At 33.4% G+C, this 22,055-nt stretch overlaps 2 protein-coding genes across 4 annotated transcripts in view; one reads left to right on the top strand and one right to left on the bottom strand.

The window, feature by feature from the left end:
• LOC150104791 (phosphatidylinositol 3,4,5-trisphosphate 3-phosphatase TPTE2-like) overlaps positions 1-10,000 on the top strand; it is a 332,531-nt gene extending 322,531 nt beyond the window's left edge. For all 3 annotated transcript variants that reach the window (XM_090395969.1, XM_090395968.1, XM_090395967.1), the window contains exon 16: positions 9,629-10,000. In XM_090395969.1, coding sequence (XP_090252095.1) covers positions 9,629-9,758 — 130 coding nt within the window. In that variant the 3' untranslated portion in view covers positions 9,759-10,000. The remainder of the gene's footprint in view (positions 1-9,628) is intronic.
• A 6,479-nt stretch (positions 10,001-16,479) lies between these two features.
• On the bottom strand, positions 16,480-16,920 carry LOC150104790 (protein ZBED8L-like). Its single transcript, XM_090395640.1, has one exon. The coding sequence runs from the start codon at positions 16,918-16,920 to the stop codon at positions 16,480-16,482; it is 441 nt and encodes a 146-aa protein (XP_090251766.1).
• Between the last annotated feature and the right edge of the window lie 5,135 nt (positions 16,921-22,055).

Genomic DNA, 22,055 nt, shown 5'->3' with positions numbered 1-22,055 from the left:
CTCACTTTGAAGTTGTGAGTGTGACTGAGAAATGTTACAAAGCTCAAATTTTGTGGGAAATGTACAAAGATGAAAGGAATCTCTTGTACCTTTTATTTTTGCATCCTGTTCTAGTTCAGGTTCAGCAAGTTAATAAAATTTTTGAATCTAACAATGCGGATAAGACCAGATTATTTGAAGACCTTTCTTGTCTTTCTCGTTTGATTCTCTCTGTTGCTAATATGTTAGTGCTACCATCTCCAGAGTCAATCCTCTAGTCAGAGATTGACTATTTGGATCCCAAACCAAATCTTGGTTACAGATTTGAAAAGAAAAATTTCAGAATTGATGATACAAAAGAAAATAACACAAAATGATGAGCACAATCTTAGAAACAGAGTAAGAGAATTTCTTCTTGGTTTCTTCAAACAGCTTAAGCAAAGGTTGCCTGAAAACTTGAATATTTTAAGAATGATCTCTTTTTCTGTTAACGATACCCTAAAACATATAAAAGAACCTGTTACTCCCATCTTAGAAATAATGCTGAAAACAGAAAAAGATGATGTTGCTGAATACCAGTATAATACTATCCACTTAAATAAATAGGCAAATGTAGAAAACGCAGAGCTATTCTGGGGTGAAGTACGAAAATGCAAAGATGCACCTGGAATGAATCCTTTTAAAGAAATTGCTCAGTGTGCAGTAAATTTATTAATACTGTGAAATTCTAATGCAGAAGTTGAATGAATTTTTAGTTCCTTGAATGTAGTTAAAACTAAATTAAGAAACAAGATGGAATTACCAATGCTGTGAGCTATTTTGGCAGTCAAGTATGGCCTTAGGCATAACAAGTTCTATAAAGACTATCGTTTATTTACCAGCATCTATGCTGAGTAATATTCGAATGATGGGCACATATAACAAAGCTGAAAATCTAAGTGAAAACGCAGGTGAATTAAGCCAGAAGACCACTTACAAGGCTTTTTTAGCCATTTAAATGTGAGTATGACTTCATTTTGAGTAAAGTGAAAAGTATCTGCTACTACTTCTAAAATTTTGCTTCAAATTTTTATTTTCAACTCCTTTTCTAGCTTTTTTTTTAGTAATTTTCCATTGGTAACAGTATTAGATGTTTTCAAGTACATTCATGTGCAATAACAACCATACATCTAATATATTAACTTTTTAAGCAGCAATTAGAATTTTAATTCTGTAATACATTATTGTTAATTTTATTTAATTATTATTTAATTTTAATTTATTATAAGTCATAGAACCACTGAATCTTCTAGCAAGCCTAAGGGTTATCTATCCGTTTACAGATGTTCCAGAGAAAAAACTTCAGAACCACTATAAAATCCTTCTCCCAGTATCAAGAAATCAAAAGCAATTTTTCGAAATAATTACTCCATACATCAAGGATATCTTTTTCTCCAATTTCATGTCACTTTATCTCTAATCCCTTTTTTAGCACTCTTTTCTTCATTTTTGAGCTTTTTCAACAGCCTCCAGAATATTTTTCCATCTTCCCAGTATTTATTTTCTGTGTTCTTACCATGACTTCCAAAGACTTTTGTTCAGAGCACAAACTGCCAGGACCTTTTGATATGCTTTCTTCTTCTTTTCCTTCACTGCCTCTTTAACTTGTCCACCTTAACTCTGATTTTTTTTTATCCTTGCAGACAACTTCACCACATGCTCCTCTGGCTGAATCAATGTTTTCTTTAGGATCTGTCACTGAGTTTCCAAGGTTTGTTTCCTGTTCCCAAACTCTTTCATTTTTTCTTGAATGTTTGTGTATTTTAGTGTACAGTTCACTCCCGAGAGCTGCTCAACTTTTATTCACTTTAAAACTTTCTTACATGTTCTTCTTTTCAATATGAAATTCAATTTTATCTTGCTCAAGACTAAATGGTGATCACTCCAAATTTCCAATGCTCTGTACATTAGCATCCTGCACCAGTGAGAAAGCATCACTATCAACAATAACATAGTCAATGAGATTTTTCTTATTCCTTGCTTCTTCTCTCCATGCGAATTTGTGCACATTTTTATGTTGGAACATTGTGTTGATAATAACCAATCATATCCTGAGCAGAAATCCAACAGGTATTTACCATTATTATTATTAGCTTTGCTATTTTCTCCAAATTTTCCCAAAATATTTTTGTATGTCTGATAATCATTTTCTATTCTGCTATTTAGATCCCCCAACAAGGACCAACTTTTCCTTTTTCATTGTGTCAGTTGCTTTCTCTAAAGAAGCTTCAAATAATTCTTCCACTTCTACCTTAGTAGAACCTTCTGCAGGACTATAAGCACAAATAAGTCTCATAGTCCAGTTCCCCATTCTGATATTTGCCCACATCACTCTACTGGATATTGCTGTCATTCAAGAAGATTAGCCTCATATTTAGTGTTCAATACTATAGCTATTCCTTCTTTTCCCCTGAATATAGCATTTTGCATTTATTGCTCAGAAAGGTCTCACCAGTTTTTGTCTTTCAGGTGAAATCTTGCTAAATAATAAAATATTTTGGGAGAAAAGATATGGTAAGTATCTTCTGTATTTCTATTAAAGACATGGATTAGTCAATGATCTTCCAATATGAAGATGTGCATGACTTCATGTTTGTGTGGGGGGGGGAAGGAGACAAAACCTTATTCACTGTTGTTTTCTGCAAATCTTGACAGTTTTCAGATATAGGAATGCATAGGAGATTTGAAATGGAAAGTGAACATTTAGTTTTAAGCAGAATAAAAATGAATATCATATCAAAAGGAAATATACAAAAGTGAACTGTAAACTCAAATGTTAGGGTAGAGATATTAAGCACTTTAAAAACTTGAACAAAACTTGTAGACTCAAGTTTTATTCATGTTATATTAAGAAGTTTTAAGATATTAAGAAAACATTGATTCCGCCAAGGAAGAATGTCAAGTTGTAAGGATAGAAAGAAAACTTCATGGTGGACTAATGAAGTTTAAAAGGCAAGCCTGGAAAACAAGAAATTTTGTTGATAGTTATGTCAAGTAAGTCAGCAGGTGTCTTCAGAAAATACAGAGAAAAATATAAGAAAGCATATCTTTGTGTAGCTAAACAAAAGTCATATGAATACTTGGAAGATAAATATCATGAAGGGGGCAAAATGTTCTGGATGCAATTGAGTGGATGGGAAGCTTAGAAATGAAGGAAAAAGTACTAGTAAAAGGAATCAGAAATGATAAGTTACATAAAAACTAAAGATAAAGTCTGAATTTCTGGAATAATTAGAATTTTTCAGTATTACTTCCAAGTCTCAAGACTCATCACAGGAGGTTGAACACTCACCACAATAACTATCATACTTTGCCTTGAAAATGTTCACTGTTGGATTACTCACCACAAACTCTAGCAATGCATCCTGATCATTAACCACCTGCCAATCAAAGAATCTTTTTACTTTCTTACTCATTTATTCCCCTGTATCAATATTCCCCTACCTCCTCCTATCTGCCAAGTTCTGAAGACCTCAATCTGTCCTCATACTAATTAGGCCTCATTCAGATTTGGACATAGAAATACAAATGAGACTTAATTAGTACCTTATACAGTGGAACTATCACTTCCTTATTTGTACATGTCAGCATTCTTTGTATTATAGCTGCAATTTTTATTTTTTGGGTAACTCTTATAACTTTTGCAGTGTCCACCGTCATACTACTTGGTGGATAGGGCCGACCTTCAGATGTTGAAGGTCGGCCTCCTCTATCTCCAAAATTAAAGTTCATCTAGTATGGTAAACCTCATTCCATCTTCTCTGGCCAAGCTGCATAACCTTACACTTACCAACATTGAAATGACTTCTCCATTCTTCATCCCAAAGCATAAACCCATTTAAATCATGTATATTATTTATGGGAAACTCCCATGTTACTCCTCTTAATAAACTATTATAATTACAGCTATTTTGCCTGCTTCAGTTTAGGAGTGCCCCTGTTTAAATGTCATTGGCTATTTACTCATGGATTCTTAGGGCATTGTGAGTGTAAATGTAGCATAAGGAATAGAAATTTACACATACCTTTTTCTGGGTGTTGTGGCTTTTCCTCTCTTCTGCGATGTCGAAAAACTACTGAGTGTGTGTGGGGGGGTAGGCAATTTGGTAGAATTAAGTTAGAAAAACCCGGGTTTTTTTCTGTAATATATATAAACATATATATTATTATATAGGGTGGGGAAAAGGTGAAAGGGTTGATTTTTTAAAATAGGCAGGGGAAAGGTGGTTGACGGGGTGCAGGTGTTCAGATGACGACCACGAATAGTCGAAATGGACCGCACCCCGTCAACCACCTTTCCCCTTCCCCCTCCCTATTTTAAAAAATCAACCTTTTCCCCACCCTATATAATATAATATATATGTTTATATATATTACAGAAAAAAAACCAGGTTTTTCTAACTTAATTCTACCAAATTGCCTACCCCCCCACACACACACTCAGTAGTTTTTCGACATCGCAGAAGAGAGGAAAAGCCGCAACACCCAGAAAAAGGTATGTGTAAATTTCTATTCCTTATGCTACATATACTTTTTGGTACATTTACACTCACACTCACAATGCCCTAAGAATCCATGAGTAAATAGCCAATGACATTTAAACAGGGGCACTCCTAAACTGAAGCAGGCAAAATAGCTGTAATTATAATAACCATTTAAATCATCTTGTAACAGCAACACATAAGAACTTTCTGACATTGCTCTTCCTAATTTGGCATCATCAGCAAACACCTGAATATCTCCTTTCACACTATGAACTATAATGTTATTATTCGAGTTCTGACCCTATGGAGACACCATTATTTATTTATTTATATATTAACCAACAGTAGTCCCAGAACAGAACCCTGTGGTACCCAACTCATCACCTTCTTTTTCGGGACACTGCACCTTCATATACAATTCACTGGCTCTTATCAGTCAACCATTCCTGTAACCAAGCTATCATAAACTATCCATCCCCATTATGCTTCATTTCAAAGTAGTTTATCATGCAGTACTCAATCAGATGCTTGAACAAAATCCAGATAAATCACGGTGTAAGTATCTAGCTGTCCAAATACGCTAGGCACCCTGTTATAAAGTATAACCATGTTACTAAAGCATGACCTCTCCTTAACAGATCCATGCTGCTTTCTTGCAAGATTTCCATTCTCATTAATCCAGGTTTGTATTCTGTCTCTAACTAGCCTCTCTAACACGTTCACCACTACACACTACACTACACTATACTTGATATACATGCTATCCTATAGTTTGACACTGACCTGGATTCTCCTTTATGCACTGGCACTATTTTTCCCTCTTTTCATTTTTTTTTGTTTCTGTGGCCAGACTTCTGTTGAACAACCAAATCAAGCTGCTCCTTGATTTAGTTGCTGAGGGGTGCCCTGTTCTTTATATCTCCTCCATAACATTCACTTTCTCAGAAGCTCTTGCATAATTTTATGATTCATCTATTTTACCCTTAGTTTACTTATCCTCAGAACCTTAGGAATATAATCCGATATTTCCATAAGTAATTGATTCCTGACCAAGTTCCTAGCACTGCTGATTTTTCTCTTGCCTTCAACTGATTACGCCACTGAACATCAGCAATCTGTTTCCTTTATTTATCATAGTCCCTTGCGCTGCAATTCCATATGTATCTCTGGAACTGCAAATTTTGTACCTGCCTAGCTGCTCCATGTATTAAAATCAAACCACATTATTGCTCTCCCCAGTTGGTGGTGGCATTGTGACATCCTCTTGCTTTCAAAGATTGTTCAATGAGATAAGCAGCAGCAGCAGCAGAAGAACAGTGATATAAAATATTTAAGAGGAATGTAATTGGGAATGCATACCAGTACTTGAATTAGAAAGTCTAAACCACAAATGTGGACCCAGTAGATGGAGTAAATGATAGTGTTGGAGACCTGCTGGGAGTAGGGGACTCATCAAATTGGCTGTGCATACCAGCTGTCATACATTTTCTTGAATTCTTCCACACTAGTTGCACTCACCACCTCCAAAGGTGAGCCATTCCAGTTACACTGCTCTGAGAGGAAAAAAATCTAGCTTTCTCAACCTCATTCTTAAATTTCAAGATGTCCTCTTGTTTTTTCCCCTGCCTCCTATAAAATGAAACATGCAATCTACTGGTATGAAATATTCTATATTTTACTAGTATTCATGAATAGAATATAGAATCTATAAAATATCCTATATGATCATTTCAGAAGTTTTAAGTCTGTCATATCACCCTTCTTTCTCTTGTTTGCTGATGCCTGCAGTCTATCCATTATGGAGCTTTGATTTAGTTTTTAATTTTGGTTTCTAAGTTTATTACAAGCTTAGTTTAAATAGTTTGTTTTGTAGGTTCTCAACTGAGAATTCAGTTGATGCTATCCATGTTCCTGACTATTTCATAGCTCTTGTCTAGCTGATTTTCATATCATTTTTTGTTAACAGCAGTTATTCAGTTTAGGTAGAGCTGAAAATTTGTATCAGATTTATTTAGGAGTATAACTCGATATGCATAGAGTAAAGAGCTGAGTTTAATATCCATGTTTTTGATATCAGGTTTAATGCCACTTGATAATATGATCCTTACAGATGATTGAGGAAAGGTAGAGCACACTTTTGTCTTACACTTCATTATATATGAAGCCATCTTCTACTTCCTTTAATTTTAATTGCTGACTTATTACTTAAATATAGACCATATTGCTATCTTTAATGTCCACAATAGCCTTCAAAGTATTTTGTTACCTTCTTGATATTTATCTTCTATATTCTTACCAGTCTACCTGTGATTTTTGTTTAACTCTTATTGCGAGTAGCTTTTTTTTCCTGCTTGACTGACTTGTCAAGCAGGAAAATTTCCGTTGCAGAAATTTATGCCATTGTACTGCTTCAAACTGCCTCCTAACTGTATCGTAATCATCTGCCTTATAGTTCCAGATATACCGTTTCTTAACTGGAATTTCCACGTTTTTCTCCTTCCCAAGTCAAGATTAAATGATCACTTTCAGGGCTTCTGAACCTATAAAATCTAACATCCTTATAGCCCAAGTCCTCTCTGTCACATTCTGTTTCAAGTAATTATCTCAGTAGGTGAACAAATTTCATTTCCTTCCTGCCCTGTGATCTTTCCTTCTTCCAATCTGTCTCAGAAGTTGAAGTCTTCCTTAATAATTACTCTACTTGCACTCATTGTACTAATCTGTTGATGCATGTCTTCCACATCCCTAGCGTATATCAGTAACCAGTTTTATATTTTGTCCTGTTGCCCTTGATCTTGCACCAGATAGACTCAAAAGAACTGCCATGTGCCTGACTGACTCCTAATCTTGTTGGCTGCAATTTGCCTGAGAGACTAAATTCTGCATTTTTTTTATTTATTTACACACATGCTCATCCACTTCATGGGGTGCCTTCACACACATTCGTTTGCATCCATCTTAATTTCTTTAGTTTTCCCGACTTTGCACTGCCATGCTCTCGGTGAACAAAGCTCTCTCCAGACATAAGTCCTAATTCATTTAAGTGCAGTCTGTCAACATTGTATAAATCTTTCCATCCATCAAACTCAGACCATAGGTTCATGAACCACATCATTCCTTCTGTACAACCTGTGTATTGGTTTATTAGCTTTTCTCAGTTTACCTCTATCACAGAATGGCAGCAGACTCACAAACTTCACTCTCTCACTCTTCTTCCAACTCCCTTATACAATACTTCTCAGGTCATTGGTTCCATTTAAAAAGAATCAATTCTTTCACCTTTCCTTTCTGACAACATTACTAATATTAATTTTCACACCAGGGAAACAAAATTTTGTAGCACTTTCATTAAGAACTACCCTTATCATAAAATTGCCATAAATAATTATTTGCTTATTCTCATTCTTTTGATTTCACAGAAGTTCACATTTGAGTTTAGTATTGAATGCTATAGCTACTCCTTACTTTTTCTGATCACTCTTTCTTGAATATAATATCTTATATTTATTTATTGAAATGTCACTTGTTTAGCCTTCAGTAACATAAATTATGTCGACATGATACTTCTCGTCTTTTTCCAGTTTCACCATTTCTGTTGATACTTATGTTGATGGTACCTGTCTTAATTTCTGCTAATTTGAATTTGAGTTTTTCAGTAGCCGACTTTCTTTGTGGTTCTCTGATGTAACCAGTGGGCATCTTGTTTAACCAAGTGTTGTCCCACTCATCATATTTCTGTTTTTGGTTTAAGCCGATTCAGAATGCAATTCATTTGACATTAGGGAAGAAGCCTCAATCAGTTTTCTGCATTCTTTAAAGGCTGTGTAGAAGTTTCCTCCCAGGTTATTTATCTTTGACTCTTAAGCAACCCAGCATAATTAAGCACCTGCCATAATTAATTTGCAAATTAAATAGAAGTAATCTAAGTAGATGTCTGACACCTAACCTGTCCTTGATTTGATTCCACTATATATTACTTTCTGATGTCTCATATCAATTATCCTTTTATTCATATTACCAGTTTTATATCCATTCCATTTTCCCTTGGTTTTATATAACGGAGTTCAAATGTCATTGCAAAATCTGTTAGTGTTGTGGTTTAGCCATTTCTTTTATCCAGCTCAGCTCTCACTTTAAAATATAAAAGTTAATAAATTATTAAAATTAGACTTCTTCAAAAGCTGTAATTTTTCTTGTAGATTAACATGATTCCTGAAATCTTCTCTTTTCGAGTACTTAACTACCACTCCTGAGATACTGATCAGTCTATCATTTGCCATTTGTCTAGTACTTGAATTATCTTGCCCTCTTAACTCCCCAGGAAGTTAAGTGTTGAGGCTTAAATACACAGCCAGATCAGAGAGAGAGAGAGAGAGAGAGAGAGTGCTATTTTATTTGTACTTTTTTGTTGTTGTTCACATGCAATCTGATATCCCATAGCTGTATTTATATTGATATCTTAAGAAGAATAACCAGTTCTTCCACCACCAGTCATGTCAGTACATGCTACGTCAGTCACTGCATTATCCGCACCTCGATGATGCACCTTTGTAGAGGAGTGATCACTCGTTAATTCAACTGTTTCTTCTTTGTGTCACACAGCAAAAAAGCCTCGTTTAGAATTTCTTTTAACCTACTCACTCAATCCTGCAGAGTTCACTGTCAAAAAAATTGCAGCTTAGGCCACGTGTATCCGAGAGATACATTCATTACTAGTATGTGCTGAAATGCGATAAAACTTAAAAAATAAAAAAACCACTACAAATATAATACATGATGGTTTATTTATTTTCAGTTACCATATAGAAATTATTGAACAAAGAAATATAATCATATGTAGAAATATCTTGAAAACCCAAAGGAACAGTAATGTTTTTGAAATTGCCACGTGACTAAAGTTATGTAATCTCTTGTGTATTGGATTGATATTGGGGGGAGAGTGGAGAGAAGCAGGCCTTAGCATAGTTAACACATGTAAGCTATTTGACAAAATTTGATTTGTAGGCATTAAGGTATGTTTAAATATAATGTTAATAATAAAATGTTATTACCAATTAATTAATCAAGGATTTTAAAATAGGTAAGAACTAAATTTGCTACATAAATCATATTTATTTATTTTTTAGTTTATATTTAAAGAGAGAACAGTTGGATAATCCCCATAAACCAAAGACCTGGACAGTTTTTAGGGAAAAATTTGCAGTTGAAGTTCTATTTGGCCAGCCTAACAACAGAACAGATGTTGCATTAAAGTGACTGATCAAAAGGCTAATTTTATAATGCTTGATACCATGTGTTCTGCAAGAACAAACTGGATGTTTAAAATTCTGTCAAATGCTCATCTATATTGTACTACTGCTGCAAGGGCTGGAACCCTTTTTTTTTTTTTTTTAAATGTATATATTATATAGATCTTTTTGATTTATTAGATAATTTAAATTATTTAAAATTGGTAGATATCTAAATAATTGGAGGCTATTGATCTTGTATTGTACCATTATCTCTGTTAAAAAGAATATTTTCTCTTTTTTCCAAGGACTTGTCATTTTTTTTAATGTTGGTTTTGAATGAATAATATTTTTTGTATTAACTTCTTTGGTCAGATTTTATCTATTACTGATTATTTTCTGCAATTATTGTTGTTTAAGAATGTTTTGTTAAATATAAAGTTTGTTACTATCATATTCCTTCATGTATTATAATATTTCACCACAATGCTGTTTTGCCTATCCTGACAGCTAATGGTCTCAGACCAACAAATTAATTTTTCTGTTGCTGACAGGGTTATAACAGAAAACAGTATTATCGGTTGATCTTTTTTTTCCTCCTCCATAAGAAAAATAGTCTTGGGAGGTGAGGTGGTGAATGATTGCCTAGTATTCAGATTTTGAATAGTTTCATTCATGCACTTTCAGTATAGATGTAGCACACATGTTTAACTTTCTACAACTAACTTTTGCTCATGAATGTGGTTAATAAAACACTGTTATAGCATAGAGTGCTAGTTTATCTAACACTCTGTGTGTGTGTGTGTGTGTGTGTGTGTGTGTGTGTGTGTGTGTGTGTGTGTGTGTGTGTGTGTGTGTGTGAGAGAGAGAGACATATATCTGGAAATTTTATCTCAGAAATGCAGCATGTATCATTCTGAGAGTAAGTATAAAAGCTGCACATGGTTAATGGCTTAAGTTTAGATATAAGCAGTGGGCTAAGGTACATAAATTGCTTCTTTAGAAATGACATGGTTACATGCTGAAACTTGTGAGCATTGTGGTTATCAAGTAATTATCTCCCATTTACAAGCATTTTTCTTGTTCATAGTCTGCATTCGTACTATGGTATCTATGTATCTAACACTTAAATATATGATTTTTGTGTCCATAATAACTTATCACACCCATGGCACACAATCAGTTCATTCCCCTATTGCATTCTGAACAAGATTGGTTGATTGTGAGACTGATGGTTTTTCTATGCAGATACTTATTTATGCATCGCATTCTTGAATACCATGAGGGTTGTTTTCTTGAAAATGAGTTTTATTCAAAGCTTAATTTCTCTCTCACTCTTTTTTTTTTTTTTAATGATAACAAAAGGTTAACCTTTAGCACTATAGTTGGATTCTGAGTTAGATAATCTGAGAAGCTTTTAATAATGCAAATATGGTATTTTTTTCAAGGCACTCCAGGGGCTTTTAATAAGCAGAATGGTAGTTTCATTCTGGGCCATGAAAATCGTGTATACCAATTAGACTGGAGATGCTGTCCATTTTGTCGACTATCTAGCATGTTTTATATAGTTTTATACATGAAAGTAACCATTGTTATATCAATGTTTCTATATGATTTATGCTTAATTAGTTGTTTACTTAAATCTATCCTTTCTTACCTAAAACCTTATACAATCAAAATCCTACCGGCTGCTCTATTGTTAAATATTTATCTTTTGTGATTTATTCTCTTTATTCACTTTAATCTTATTCTTATATCTAGGATTGTTTCCTCTTCAGATACTGGTGAATTTATATTTTGCTGTGCCAGCCAGTATCCTATAGTAAAAAAGATCCTTACTCAGGGAGACAATACTAGATTCTTAGTTTTCTTACACAATATCTTATTTAAACTGCCATATAGATTCAGATTATTGCAGTCATGACCTAAATCTTTATACTCACTCTCTAAATCCTTCCCGCCAAAATAGGTTCTATTTTTGTAAGTGGTAAGTTGGAATCGTAATCAGGCATGACTCAGGTTCAGGTAAATATGACATGTTTATTGGAATATCTAAAACACAATACAAAATTCATACGCTCAATTATGCTCAATACTAAATAAAACTTGAATTAAGAGGTTAACACTTTCTAAATTAATTAAATCTTATAAAGCATGCTAAACACAGTAACTGCATATTGGGATAGATAGCAAATGATATGAATTTAAGCTAAATAAATACCTTTCAGTAGTATCACTCTCCAGAGAAAACTAACAAACATTCTAATGTTACTGAGATACTAAATTCTACTATTCTTATCGCATCAAGTTAATCCTATCACATACGAAATTACAAAAGATCTCTTCCAAACAATTCTTCTTACTCTCAAAGGAGGTTAACTTTCTAAATAGAGACCGTCTACTGAGTTCGTTAGAATACAGTTCTTAATTTCACATTCATAAACAATCTTCTCTCTTCTAATGAACTTTCACACAAAATTAGAGTAATTGCACCTTACCAAGCCTTTTCCGCATCGTTCTGCACCACGTGTACATCTGGATACTTCTCATCTATTGGCTGTCCATATGGCAACATAGGGGTTACGCTATCTTCATTATTTCTGCTGAAAACACTCAAATCTTTGCGTTTCAGGAACAACTCGATGGGACTTTTTCAGCGATGGCTTGATTCTGCTAGGACTCAAATTTTTACCTTCAGCTTTGCATAGAATCCTACTTCATTTTAAGAACGCTCACAGTCCGACATCTTATCACACACTTCACTCCCCCCCCCCTTTATGTGAAACTGCCCGCTAACTTCTGAACCACCAAAACAGGAAAACGTTATGACCAGAGAGAGAGTCCTCCGATACGGGCTCAACCCCTTATATTCTTCTATAGAGCGCCCTCTTTTCTCAGTCCCCTTTTTGCACACGGCCCTTATCTTTTCACCCCTTTGGGTTCATCCTTCGCTTTTACGACGCTGTTATACTTGGATTCGCAGAATACATGGCAACGTAATTTTCTGAGTAAGCTATAGCCGCTAGCATTATGCTGTACACGTGTAGCTTTATGCCTTCCAGGAATTATTACTTAGCAACTTTTTAGATGACACACAGTAAATTTTACATAGCTTAAGTGAGGCTTAAATTTAAATCAGATTATCTCTCTTTTGAGACATACTTAAAAATGAAATCTTAATATAATCACCACAGCTTAAATATAAGGTACTTAAAATAAAGAATACAGATTTTACATAAAGTGAAGAAGTTTCACTTTTAATTACAACTGATGTGCAGGTATTTCTCTTTGCCAGCAAGTTTTATATGTTAGGTTCTAAATGAATGATTTCTTTCCAAGATTCCTTCATTTAGGATCTAACACCATCAAGAGAAGAAAACTACTTTGGTATATCATAAAGAAGGGAAAGAGACAATTGGAAGTAAGCTGAAATGTTTATAAACAATACAACAAGTTTGGTACAAAATTTATGGCCATTCTTAAGAGTTTACTCTCAAAATTGAAAGTGTTTATATATATTAAAACTTAAGTTGAATATTAGTGATCTTGCTATGGTTATGCAAGACCTGTGTAATTAAATATAAACATTTTAATACTTTTATGACTTAGCAACTGAAAGGCAAATCAGTTTATAAATACAGTTAAACAAAATCACAGGAAGCAGTTTGCTGCAGTAAAGAGCTGACTTATTATTGCACCTATTATATTCAATTTAAAATTTTTTTCATTTCAGAATTGAATGAATGATGAATACATGATTGAAAATTGATGAAATGCTCTCTCTTCCATTTTTGTACAGCCGAAAAGATTGCTATAGCAAACTTTCAGTTTTGCAAAAACCAGTGGTAGTGAGTGAGACAATAAGCTAGAGAGAGAACCTTAATTAGCTTAAAAAGCATGACTTCAGTGAGTGCGATTCAAAAATCTGATATATCCTAAATGCACATTTATAAAAGAAATTAAAATATTTCCAAATCTTGAAACTTCCTTAGTTTGAGCAGTTTATGGAGCTTCTAATTTAGCAAAATGTTTTTACTTATGTATTGGAGGGGAGGGAGAAATTCTATGATCTCTCTGAAATGAGTTTATACTTCTGATGTAAAAGTTGATAACCAAATTTTGACTACCTTTCAATAGATAAGTATTAGCTGAAATTCAAATTAATACTATTTTGAAATAGTGACGTTTAATTTAAAAATTATCAGAACTAAAAATGCTTTAGAGAACACTGGAGACAGATGGTTAGGTATGAGAAGTTTTATATTTTTTGAATAGTGGTAGAAATCTTAACAGCTAAAGAAGCTCAAAAAAAAAAAAAAAGACTATCAAATAGGGTTAGATCAATCAATATGTGTAGATTGAGAATGATTATCTGGAGACCTCTTTTTGTCTGTAATAAATTGTCCTAGTTTGGTTGGCATTAGTATCAGCAATCAAAAACATAGGTGTTTTCATATTTTATTATCTTAAAACATAGGTGTTTTCATATTTTATTATCTTAAAACATAGGTGTTTTCATATTTTATTATCTTAAAACATAAATCCTTTTCAGTTTTAAGCTAATAAAATTTTATGAGAGTCTTAAGTGATTCAGATGATCTGCTTTCCCTGCATAAATCCCCACGATATCCTCAACTCCTGGATACCAGTTACAGATTGTCATCACATCTTGCACATTCAAAAACAGGTGTCACTATTTATAATCCTCTCAATCCATCCATAGAGAAAATTTAAGGATTCTGGTTAAAAGATAATACATGATTGGTATACAATATTTTTATTCATCTACACCATATTGTAAACAAGTAAAACATTCTTTTGATAATGAGTGACTTGATTATTCTATGAACTTAAGTTTAAACTTAAGTTTAAAAAGATAAAAGGAAGTTAGTTTTTAAAGAGTGAAACACTTATAAAAACGAATTCCTACTACCAAACCCAGAAAAATGTGCAGAGCCTGTTAATAAATTTCACACTGGTTTCTTTCACTCATACGATTGAATTACTTTTCACATCACACTTTCACATTCTAAAAATTGACATTGCTTATATTTGGATGTTGAACAAAACCTGTCTTTATGTACTTTTTGAATAATTTTGTATCATTAATTCTCTAACAAACTCCTAAAAAGTTCCAATTAAAGCACTATTGCATTAATGCTATGTTAAATCTTTCACATACCAACCAGTTCTGGATCCCCTATAATTTTGCTATAGTGAAAATTGACTTTTTCAGCTAGAATGCATACCAGAAACTTTCAAATATTCACAAGTTCTACTGGTTGCACATCAAGCTTCGAACTTAACTGTAAGTTAACTGTTCTTAATACCTGATTTTCTTAAGCTATTTGTAAATGCTGTCATAAAGATAAACTGAGTTCTTATGGTAAGCAAACACTAGATCAACAACCAGTATCTTTAAATTTCACTACAGTGCTTCCCAGTATAAAACAAGAAGAAAATGCAATGTGTTTAGGCCGTGAAACTAAATTGCAAACACGTTTTTGTAGCTTTGCCAAACTGTTGATTAATGTGGGCTGTGTTTGAGTGCTTGGTTTTCCAGCCATTCCATGTGGAAATTGACTGGAGAGGGGGGGGGGAGACACGTTGAGTCCCATCTGACTGTTTGTATATTTTCTTTCTTTCATGAAAAATAACTTGAGTAAGTGATGAATCTGAATAATTCAAAGAGGAGAAATGTGACTAAATAAGGTCATGGGTCTCTGTCAAAGGTGCATTTGTAAAATTTTTGAAGTAATATCAAAGCTGATAACAATGTCTGACTTTTTCGGGATAAGATTTTCTTGTATTAAGGTTTTAAAGTAAATAGATTACTGAAGGAAGGAGAGTTGGCAGTGAGGAAGAAAAGTGATTTTGCTAAAAATTTGTTGGTGGGCTGTCTATGCTGTATTTGATGGGAAGATATTAAGTTTGTGAATTTTTGGAATACTGTTTATCCAAGGGATTCAAAATGATAAGGTTTTAGCATTTCAGTAATTTCTTTTGATTTATTGTAAGACTGAGCTTTTTTTTAATAAATTATACTTTTTTTCTTTTGAGATTTGGCAGGATACCCATCTCTAATCTAGTTTGTAGAAGAGTTTTTAAGAAGATTGCTCATTTTTCGGTTATAATCAATGTTTGATCTATAATGACAGTTGCATTACCTTTATCAGTCAGCTCTGGCTATAATAATTGTTTGTTTTTTTCTCCCTTTCATACAAGTTTTTTAGTACTAATATTCTTTAGGTAGAATTTTGATCTTTGAAGGTTTTGATTTTGTTAAAATTCTGGCTGCATCCAAACAACATTGTTAGGCATTGTGGAATATAGATAGATTGTAGATGCCACGTTCAACATTGGTCATGACTTTCAAAGCAGCACTCATGTGGGCGTGATAGCAAAACCTCAACTGTGAGAATGTTGATGGTGTCTTCTGTAAGCAGCTGTAACAATAAATTAACTTCCCATAATTACAGCCAGGATGTATATTCTCTGTTGTAGAGAGCTTCATATTTTTTTTTTAAGTGATAGTTCTTAATTTTTGCAAATTCTTTAGGAACAGTAATAACAAATTATTAATTTACAATTTACATTTATTTTAAATTTTAAATTTAAAATAAATGTAATATTTAGATTTAAAATCCAAAAAACCATTTAACTTTAATAGCAATTTTACATTAAAATCTAATAAAATGTATTATAATGCTATTCAATAGCAACTATTGACTTGAATGTTCAGAAAATCCTTAATGTGATGGATGGACCTCATGGAGTGATACCAGTTTTCCTATGTCTAGTTTAATATCACTTAGCAGGAGTCTTAAATCTCCACGTTGAGTTATCTGGAGTCTATTTCTTTGTTTTGAAAGAAGTTGCATGACCACACTAAAACCACGTTCCACCAAACATGATGTTGGAAATGCAATGAGGAGCTTCTTAACCACTCCCCACAGTGAAGGATAGCGAGCAGAGATCTTTTGATAAGATTTCTTAAATTTTGGCTTCAGCTCAAAGTCATTTTGTAGCTCAAGTTCTTCCTCCATGACTCGCACTACCTCTGTATCAGAAAATGGATTTATTACCCAATCTGGAACTTCCAACGAAAGTAGATCCTTAAATCGCTTAGTCATATCTTCATGAAGCATATTCAGATGGTCACAGTAAACTTGCAGATCATCATTTTGCATCATATGCTTTCCATCTAACTCGGACAGGCTGGGAAATTGGTAGAGCTCATGATGGCCTAGGTTTCGCTTCAACAGATTTAACTTTGAAATGTTGAGATAGAAGATTTGGCCTTGATTAGATTGATGTCATTGTCTTGCAGCTGCAAATTAATCTTGCCTGATAGCTTTGAGTTCATCACTGAGCAAAGCGTGTTTGTCTTCAAAAAACTCTACAATGGTATCAAAAAGATCATAAAATTGTCTTAAACAGTTGCCTCTTGATATGGAGCAGCAAACATTCAAAATGTTCATCATTTTCATCACAGAGCTTTCGAAAAAAGTCTATCATTGAGAGCATGGGCCTTAATGTTATTCACTGCAGTAATTACAATGTGTAGTGAGTTGTGCAAGCAATCGCTGAGGTTTTTTGCAACCAGATTTTGGCAATAAATGACACAGTGAATGGTAAATATATTTGGTACTGCTTTTTTTCAAGTAGGTAACAAACCAACTGTAGCGACCTGTCATTGATGGCTCTATCACTTGCACAAGAAAGTATGTTAGTAAGTGGGATTTCCTTATCTTTGAAGAACTGCTCAACAACACGAAATATTGACTCCCCTTTAGTGTATGTATCTAGTAGCTTTTGCAAATAACTCTTGAACCAAACTTTCTTCCTTTTACAAAGTGCACATAAGCTAAAAGCAAAGATTCATTGCCTGGTAAAGTTGACTTGTCCAGATGTAATGCAAAGTCTGTTGTCCTTAATATGCAGCATAATGTTTCTTCAACATTAGCAGCCATTTCATCTACTCGCCTTTGCACAGAATTATTGCTGAGAGGAATCATCTTAATTATATCGTATGGTGACTCAGACCCTCACTAACAGCTGGCAGGATGAGTTCCTCGCCAATCGTGTGGTTTTGCGATCAACAATGAAATGTTGTATGATGCACATAAACCATCAGGGTTTTATTGTGAAGCGTTGCAAAATATGCTTGAAACTGTTGGTTGCTTTTGAAATTTGTTCAGAGAGATTGAAAGAAAGTTAAATTCTTATTTAGCTTGTCAGGATGTACCTTCTTCAAATGTTCAATTCTGGAAGGCTTCATGGGCTCACTAGAGAAGACCTTTTCACTTAATAGGCACATTGGCAGCTGCTGGTTTGTTGGTGCTGGTATGCATCCATATTTTAGGTATTCAATGCTATACTGCTTACATTTCTTCTTTGACGTACCTGCATCTGCCATTTCTATTCTGGAACATGCAGAAATAAGCGTACATACATATTTGAAAGCAATTTTTGTAAATAATAATCTTTATATCCTCGCAATATAACGTAACCTATAATTTGCCAAGCTGTGACACAATACATAGCTAAAAGTGTCACATTTTTGTTCAGTAAACAAGAATATGGGAAAATACATTATAACACACTCAGTGCTATTAATGTAAAAAAGGACCACTTCAGAAATTACCAACAAAAAACTCTAAAAATGTTTTGGAAAACAACATGGAAAACAATAAAAAATGTCCTTGGAAACAACATTAATAATAATCAAACAGCAGCAATTAATTATTGCACATTTCAGCATTTTGCAGCAACCTTCAGTGATGCCCCCTTACCTCTTAGTGCCAATTTTAACTCCCCCCCCCCCCCAGGTAATCCCACCAGAGGCAGTACCACCCACTTTGGGAACCCTTAGCGTAGATGATCAAGTATTGATCTGGATTTAGTATTCCAGATAATTCTTTGTATAACACAGTGATGGTAATGGCATTCATTTTTGTAAGCTCAGTGTGGGTTTTATGGAGAAGGGAGGTGTTTTTCCAGTGGTCTTGAAGGTATATGTCAGTTTCTTCACATGAGTAGCTTAAAATGTTTACAACTATTTTAGTATTTATTTCTGTTATATTTTAAATAAGATACAATAAAATCTTGATTTAATGGATTATCATGGGCTAAGGGTTGTCTGTTAAATCTCAAATCTTAGGAATAGTATTGAAAATAAAATACTTTCAGTGGTACAGTATTAATATATTTTAATGGGAACATTTTTATGTAAATACCATTTTACTGAGGATTGGGCTTGAAAAAAGCATCAAGTTTCAGTTGCTTTCCAATTTTATACTGTTTCTTAATAATTAACGATGAAATTGCCGAAAATGTTCATAATAAGCAATTGCCTCTGGATCTGAAGATGCGCCTATGAACGAGATGATGTCATCCATGTGTTCTCTAACCGCTGATAGTTTTGGACAAGCTGGAACTGCTTCTTCTTTCTCGTCAACCTCCTGATCGCCCCATAGAACATCTTCAGCAATTTCTTCCTGATAGCCTGGGTCGCCCTCATCGATGTCTAGCCATTGTCCAATATCATTCTCACTGACATTATCACCAGCTCGCATCAAAGTTTCACGGAAATCAGAGGTTTCAAAACCTCTGAAAACGTATTCTGGTTCACTCCCGTTCAGTAACTTGGTACAACCATTAGCCAATGTTATAGTCTTTATCTCCTTCCAAGCTTCCGATTAACCATCGTATTATTTATTTTTTTATTAATTATTTCATCTGTATTTATTTGTCAAATTATGTCTGTTAAATCTGAAGTCCATTGAATCGGGATATGTTAAATCAAGATTTTACTGTATAAGGAATCCAACAAGAGAATAGTTTTATTTCTATATATATGTAAACTGACTTTTATCATACTCTATATAATGTTAATAAGAAATTTAAATATGCTGATGATGCATTTGTTCCTGCAAAATAAAACTGCATTATATAAATAATGGCATAAATTTCATTAGTATACTCTGTTAGTGATAATTTATGAATATATATATATATATATAATGAAGTGTTGTAAAAAATAAATGATATTGTGAATTATTTTTATAAGTGATGTTTACCTATCAAAAAAACCTCATTAGATTTAAAAGTTGATATACATATGATCCATCAAGTATAAAACACATACTGTCAAAAAAAAAAAAAATCCCTGACAGTATTAACAAACTGTATTTCTAGCATATATTCCAGAACCTTGAGGCATTTTGTCTCCCTTTCCAAAGTTTTTATATGATTTAAATTCAAAGATGTAAAATCTTTGTATTTAAGTCATTTCTGGGATTTTTAAAATCTTGAATTTTAGAAATGTGTTTGATGGAGATAGTTCTGACTTTCATAACTTTGTTTTAATTTAAAATATATAAAGATTTTGTATTCTGGTGTGTAATGTTCGAGAATTAGGATTATGAGTCGGAAAGTGTACAAGGTTTTCCTCATGCACTTTCCAACTCATATAGTCATACTCCCATTTTGGCACTTTGCTTATGATGATCTGCTCATATGAGGCTTTTCAGTTCCCATTTATGACTCTGCATTCACCTGTACGTTCGTATTAGAAACATGACATTGCCATAAATCAACGGATAGTTTTTGTGAACTGTTTGTTTAGGATGTCATTGCTCACTGCTTCTTTGTGTGATTTGCTATAGACTATAAACTGTTTATAACTTATTTTATTTCATTCTTGTCAATAATGGCAGATAAAATTCAAAGTAAGGGTGCTGCTGCTTCTAGTGAAAAGAAGACTCATAAATCTATTACATTACCTGCTAAGATTAAATTATTAAATTTAGTGGTGTATAGACATTGAGAGAGGCAGCAGGCTCAACTTACCTCACACTATTGTTGCTACACTTCTTAAAAAACAAAGATAAAAGATGAAAAGTGCTACACTGGTTAATACCACAGTTAGCTGTAAACATAATCTTATTTCCAAAATGGAGAAACTTTAAATGGTGTAGATTGCTAGTTGGTGTATTTCCTTAAGCCAAGCTATTCAGAAAATTCTTTTATGAAAATTATTCGAAATTTTCCATTTGTATATCTAACAGAATAAAATAAATATTTTTTATAGGTCAAAGTGCACATTTATGACTGCTTGTGAACCTTATTAAACCATTACTTATGCAAATACAAGTAGAGGAGGGGGGAGAGAAAAGCAGTGGTTTGCTCTGCGATAGTGGTCTGTAACCCAGCATGTCATACGACTGGAGTATGCCTTTATCTCAGTTGTGTTAATTATAATTTCTCTGTTACTAATCTATTTTTTTGTTGTTGTTTCCACTACACCTTTTCCCCTCCAGTTTCTCAATTTTTCAGACTAACAATAACTACGGCAATGAAATCTCTCCTACAAGAAAGACAACTACAGGTAAGAGATAAGAGAATCCTTCACCCCCCCCCTCCCTTCCCTCCAATTCCAAAGTAACTGTATTCTATTAGCCTACTCCAAAATAAAGGTTTAATTGCAGCTTATGTGGAGAGGAGAAGGGGAAAATATTTAATAGTTGTTGTAGATTAAATGGAAGTTTTTCCTAAAAAAAAATTTAAATGGTCTTAAAATTTCTCACATCCAAAATGTGAGAAATTGTGATGGTTTTACTGTGGCTTGTTGAACTTGGATTTCCTACAAAATGTTATAAACCTCTCAAATAAAATAAAATAATACTTAGTCAACCATAGGTTGACTAAGTATTATTTTATTTTATTTTTTTATATAATTTTGGAAAAAACTGCACTACAGACTAAACATGGAACTCTTTCAAGCCACTTCAAACCTCTAGCAAGTAGAATGGTGGTCTTGCACAGAAGTGATGTCATCTAATGACATCACTATTTCCACATACCTCCACATATTTTATGTTGTTCCAGATCTGTTAGCTATTTTTGTTGTGCAAGTTGGTAACTTTTTTGAGTAAATATATCCTGCTGAGGAAACAAGACTGATCTTAACCTAAATAAGATGCTCTTTAAGTGGTGCTTAATCTCCTGATTTCATTTGTAATTATGTATCACTGATACTAATACAGATTAGTCGCCAGTAGAACAGGAAGGAAAATTTGGAATGATCTAGAAAGAAGGATGGTGCAATAAATGGAATACTATCCTTCCAAATTTGCAAAAGTTGGTTATCTTACTGTAATTCATAGTTAATCCTTTCTTTTAAAGAAAATCAATAAAGCCTTGTAAAATGAATATTAGTTTTATAAATCGTGTGTGTATATATATAATGTTGAAAGAGATATTACTATTTTTTATATGTAATATATTTCTCTCCGCATTAAAGTTTTTTTTTTTTTAATAT

Source organism: Typopeltis vanoorti, chromosome 7 (genome assembly GCF_054136105.1).
Source record: "Typopeltis vanoorti isolate ZY-2024b chromosome 7, IOZ_Tvanoo_1.0, whole genome shotgun sequence".
NCBI classification, from domain to species: domain Eukaryota; kingdom Metazoa; phylum Arthropoda; class Arachnida; order Uropygi; family Thelyphonidae; genus Typopeltis; species Typopeltis vanoorti.
Note: the sequence above shows the minus strand (reverse complement) of the source record. Positions and strands in the feature narration are given on the sequence as shown.

What these genes read in the sequence shown, in the direction of transcription:
- LOC150104790 (XM_090395640.1), bottom strand. Translation starts at nt 16,920, where the DNA reads ATGCAAAATGATGATCTGCAAGTTTACTGTGACCATCTGAATATGCTT.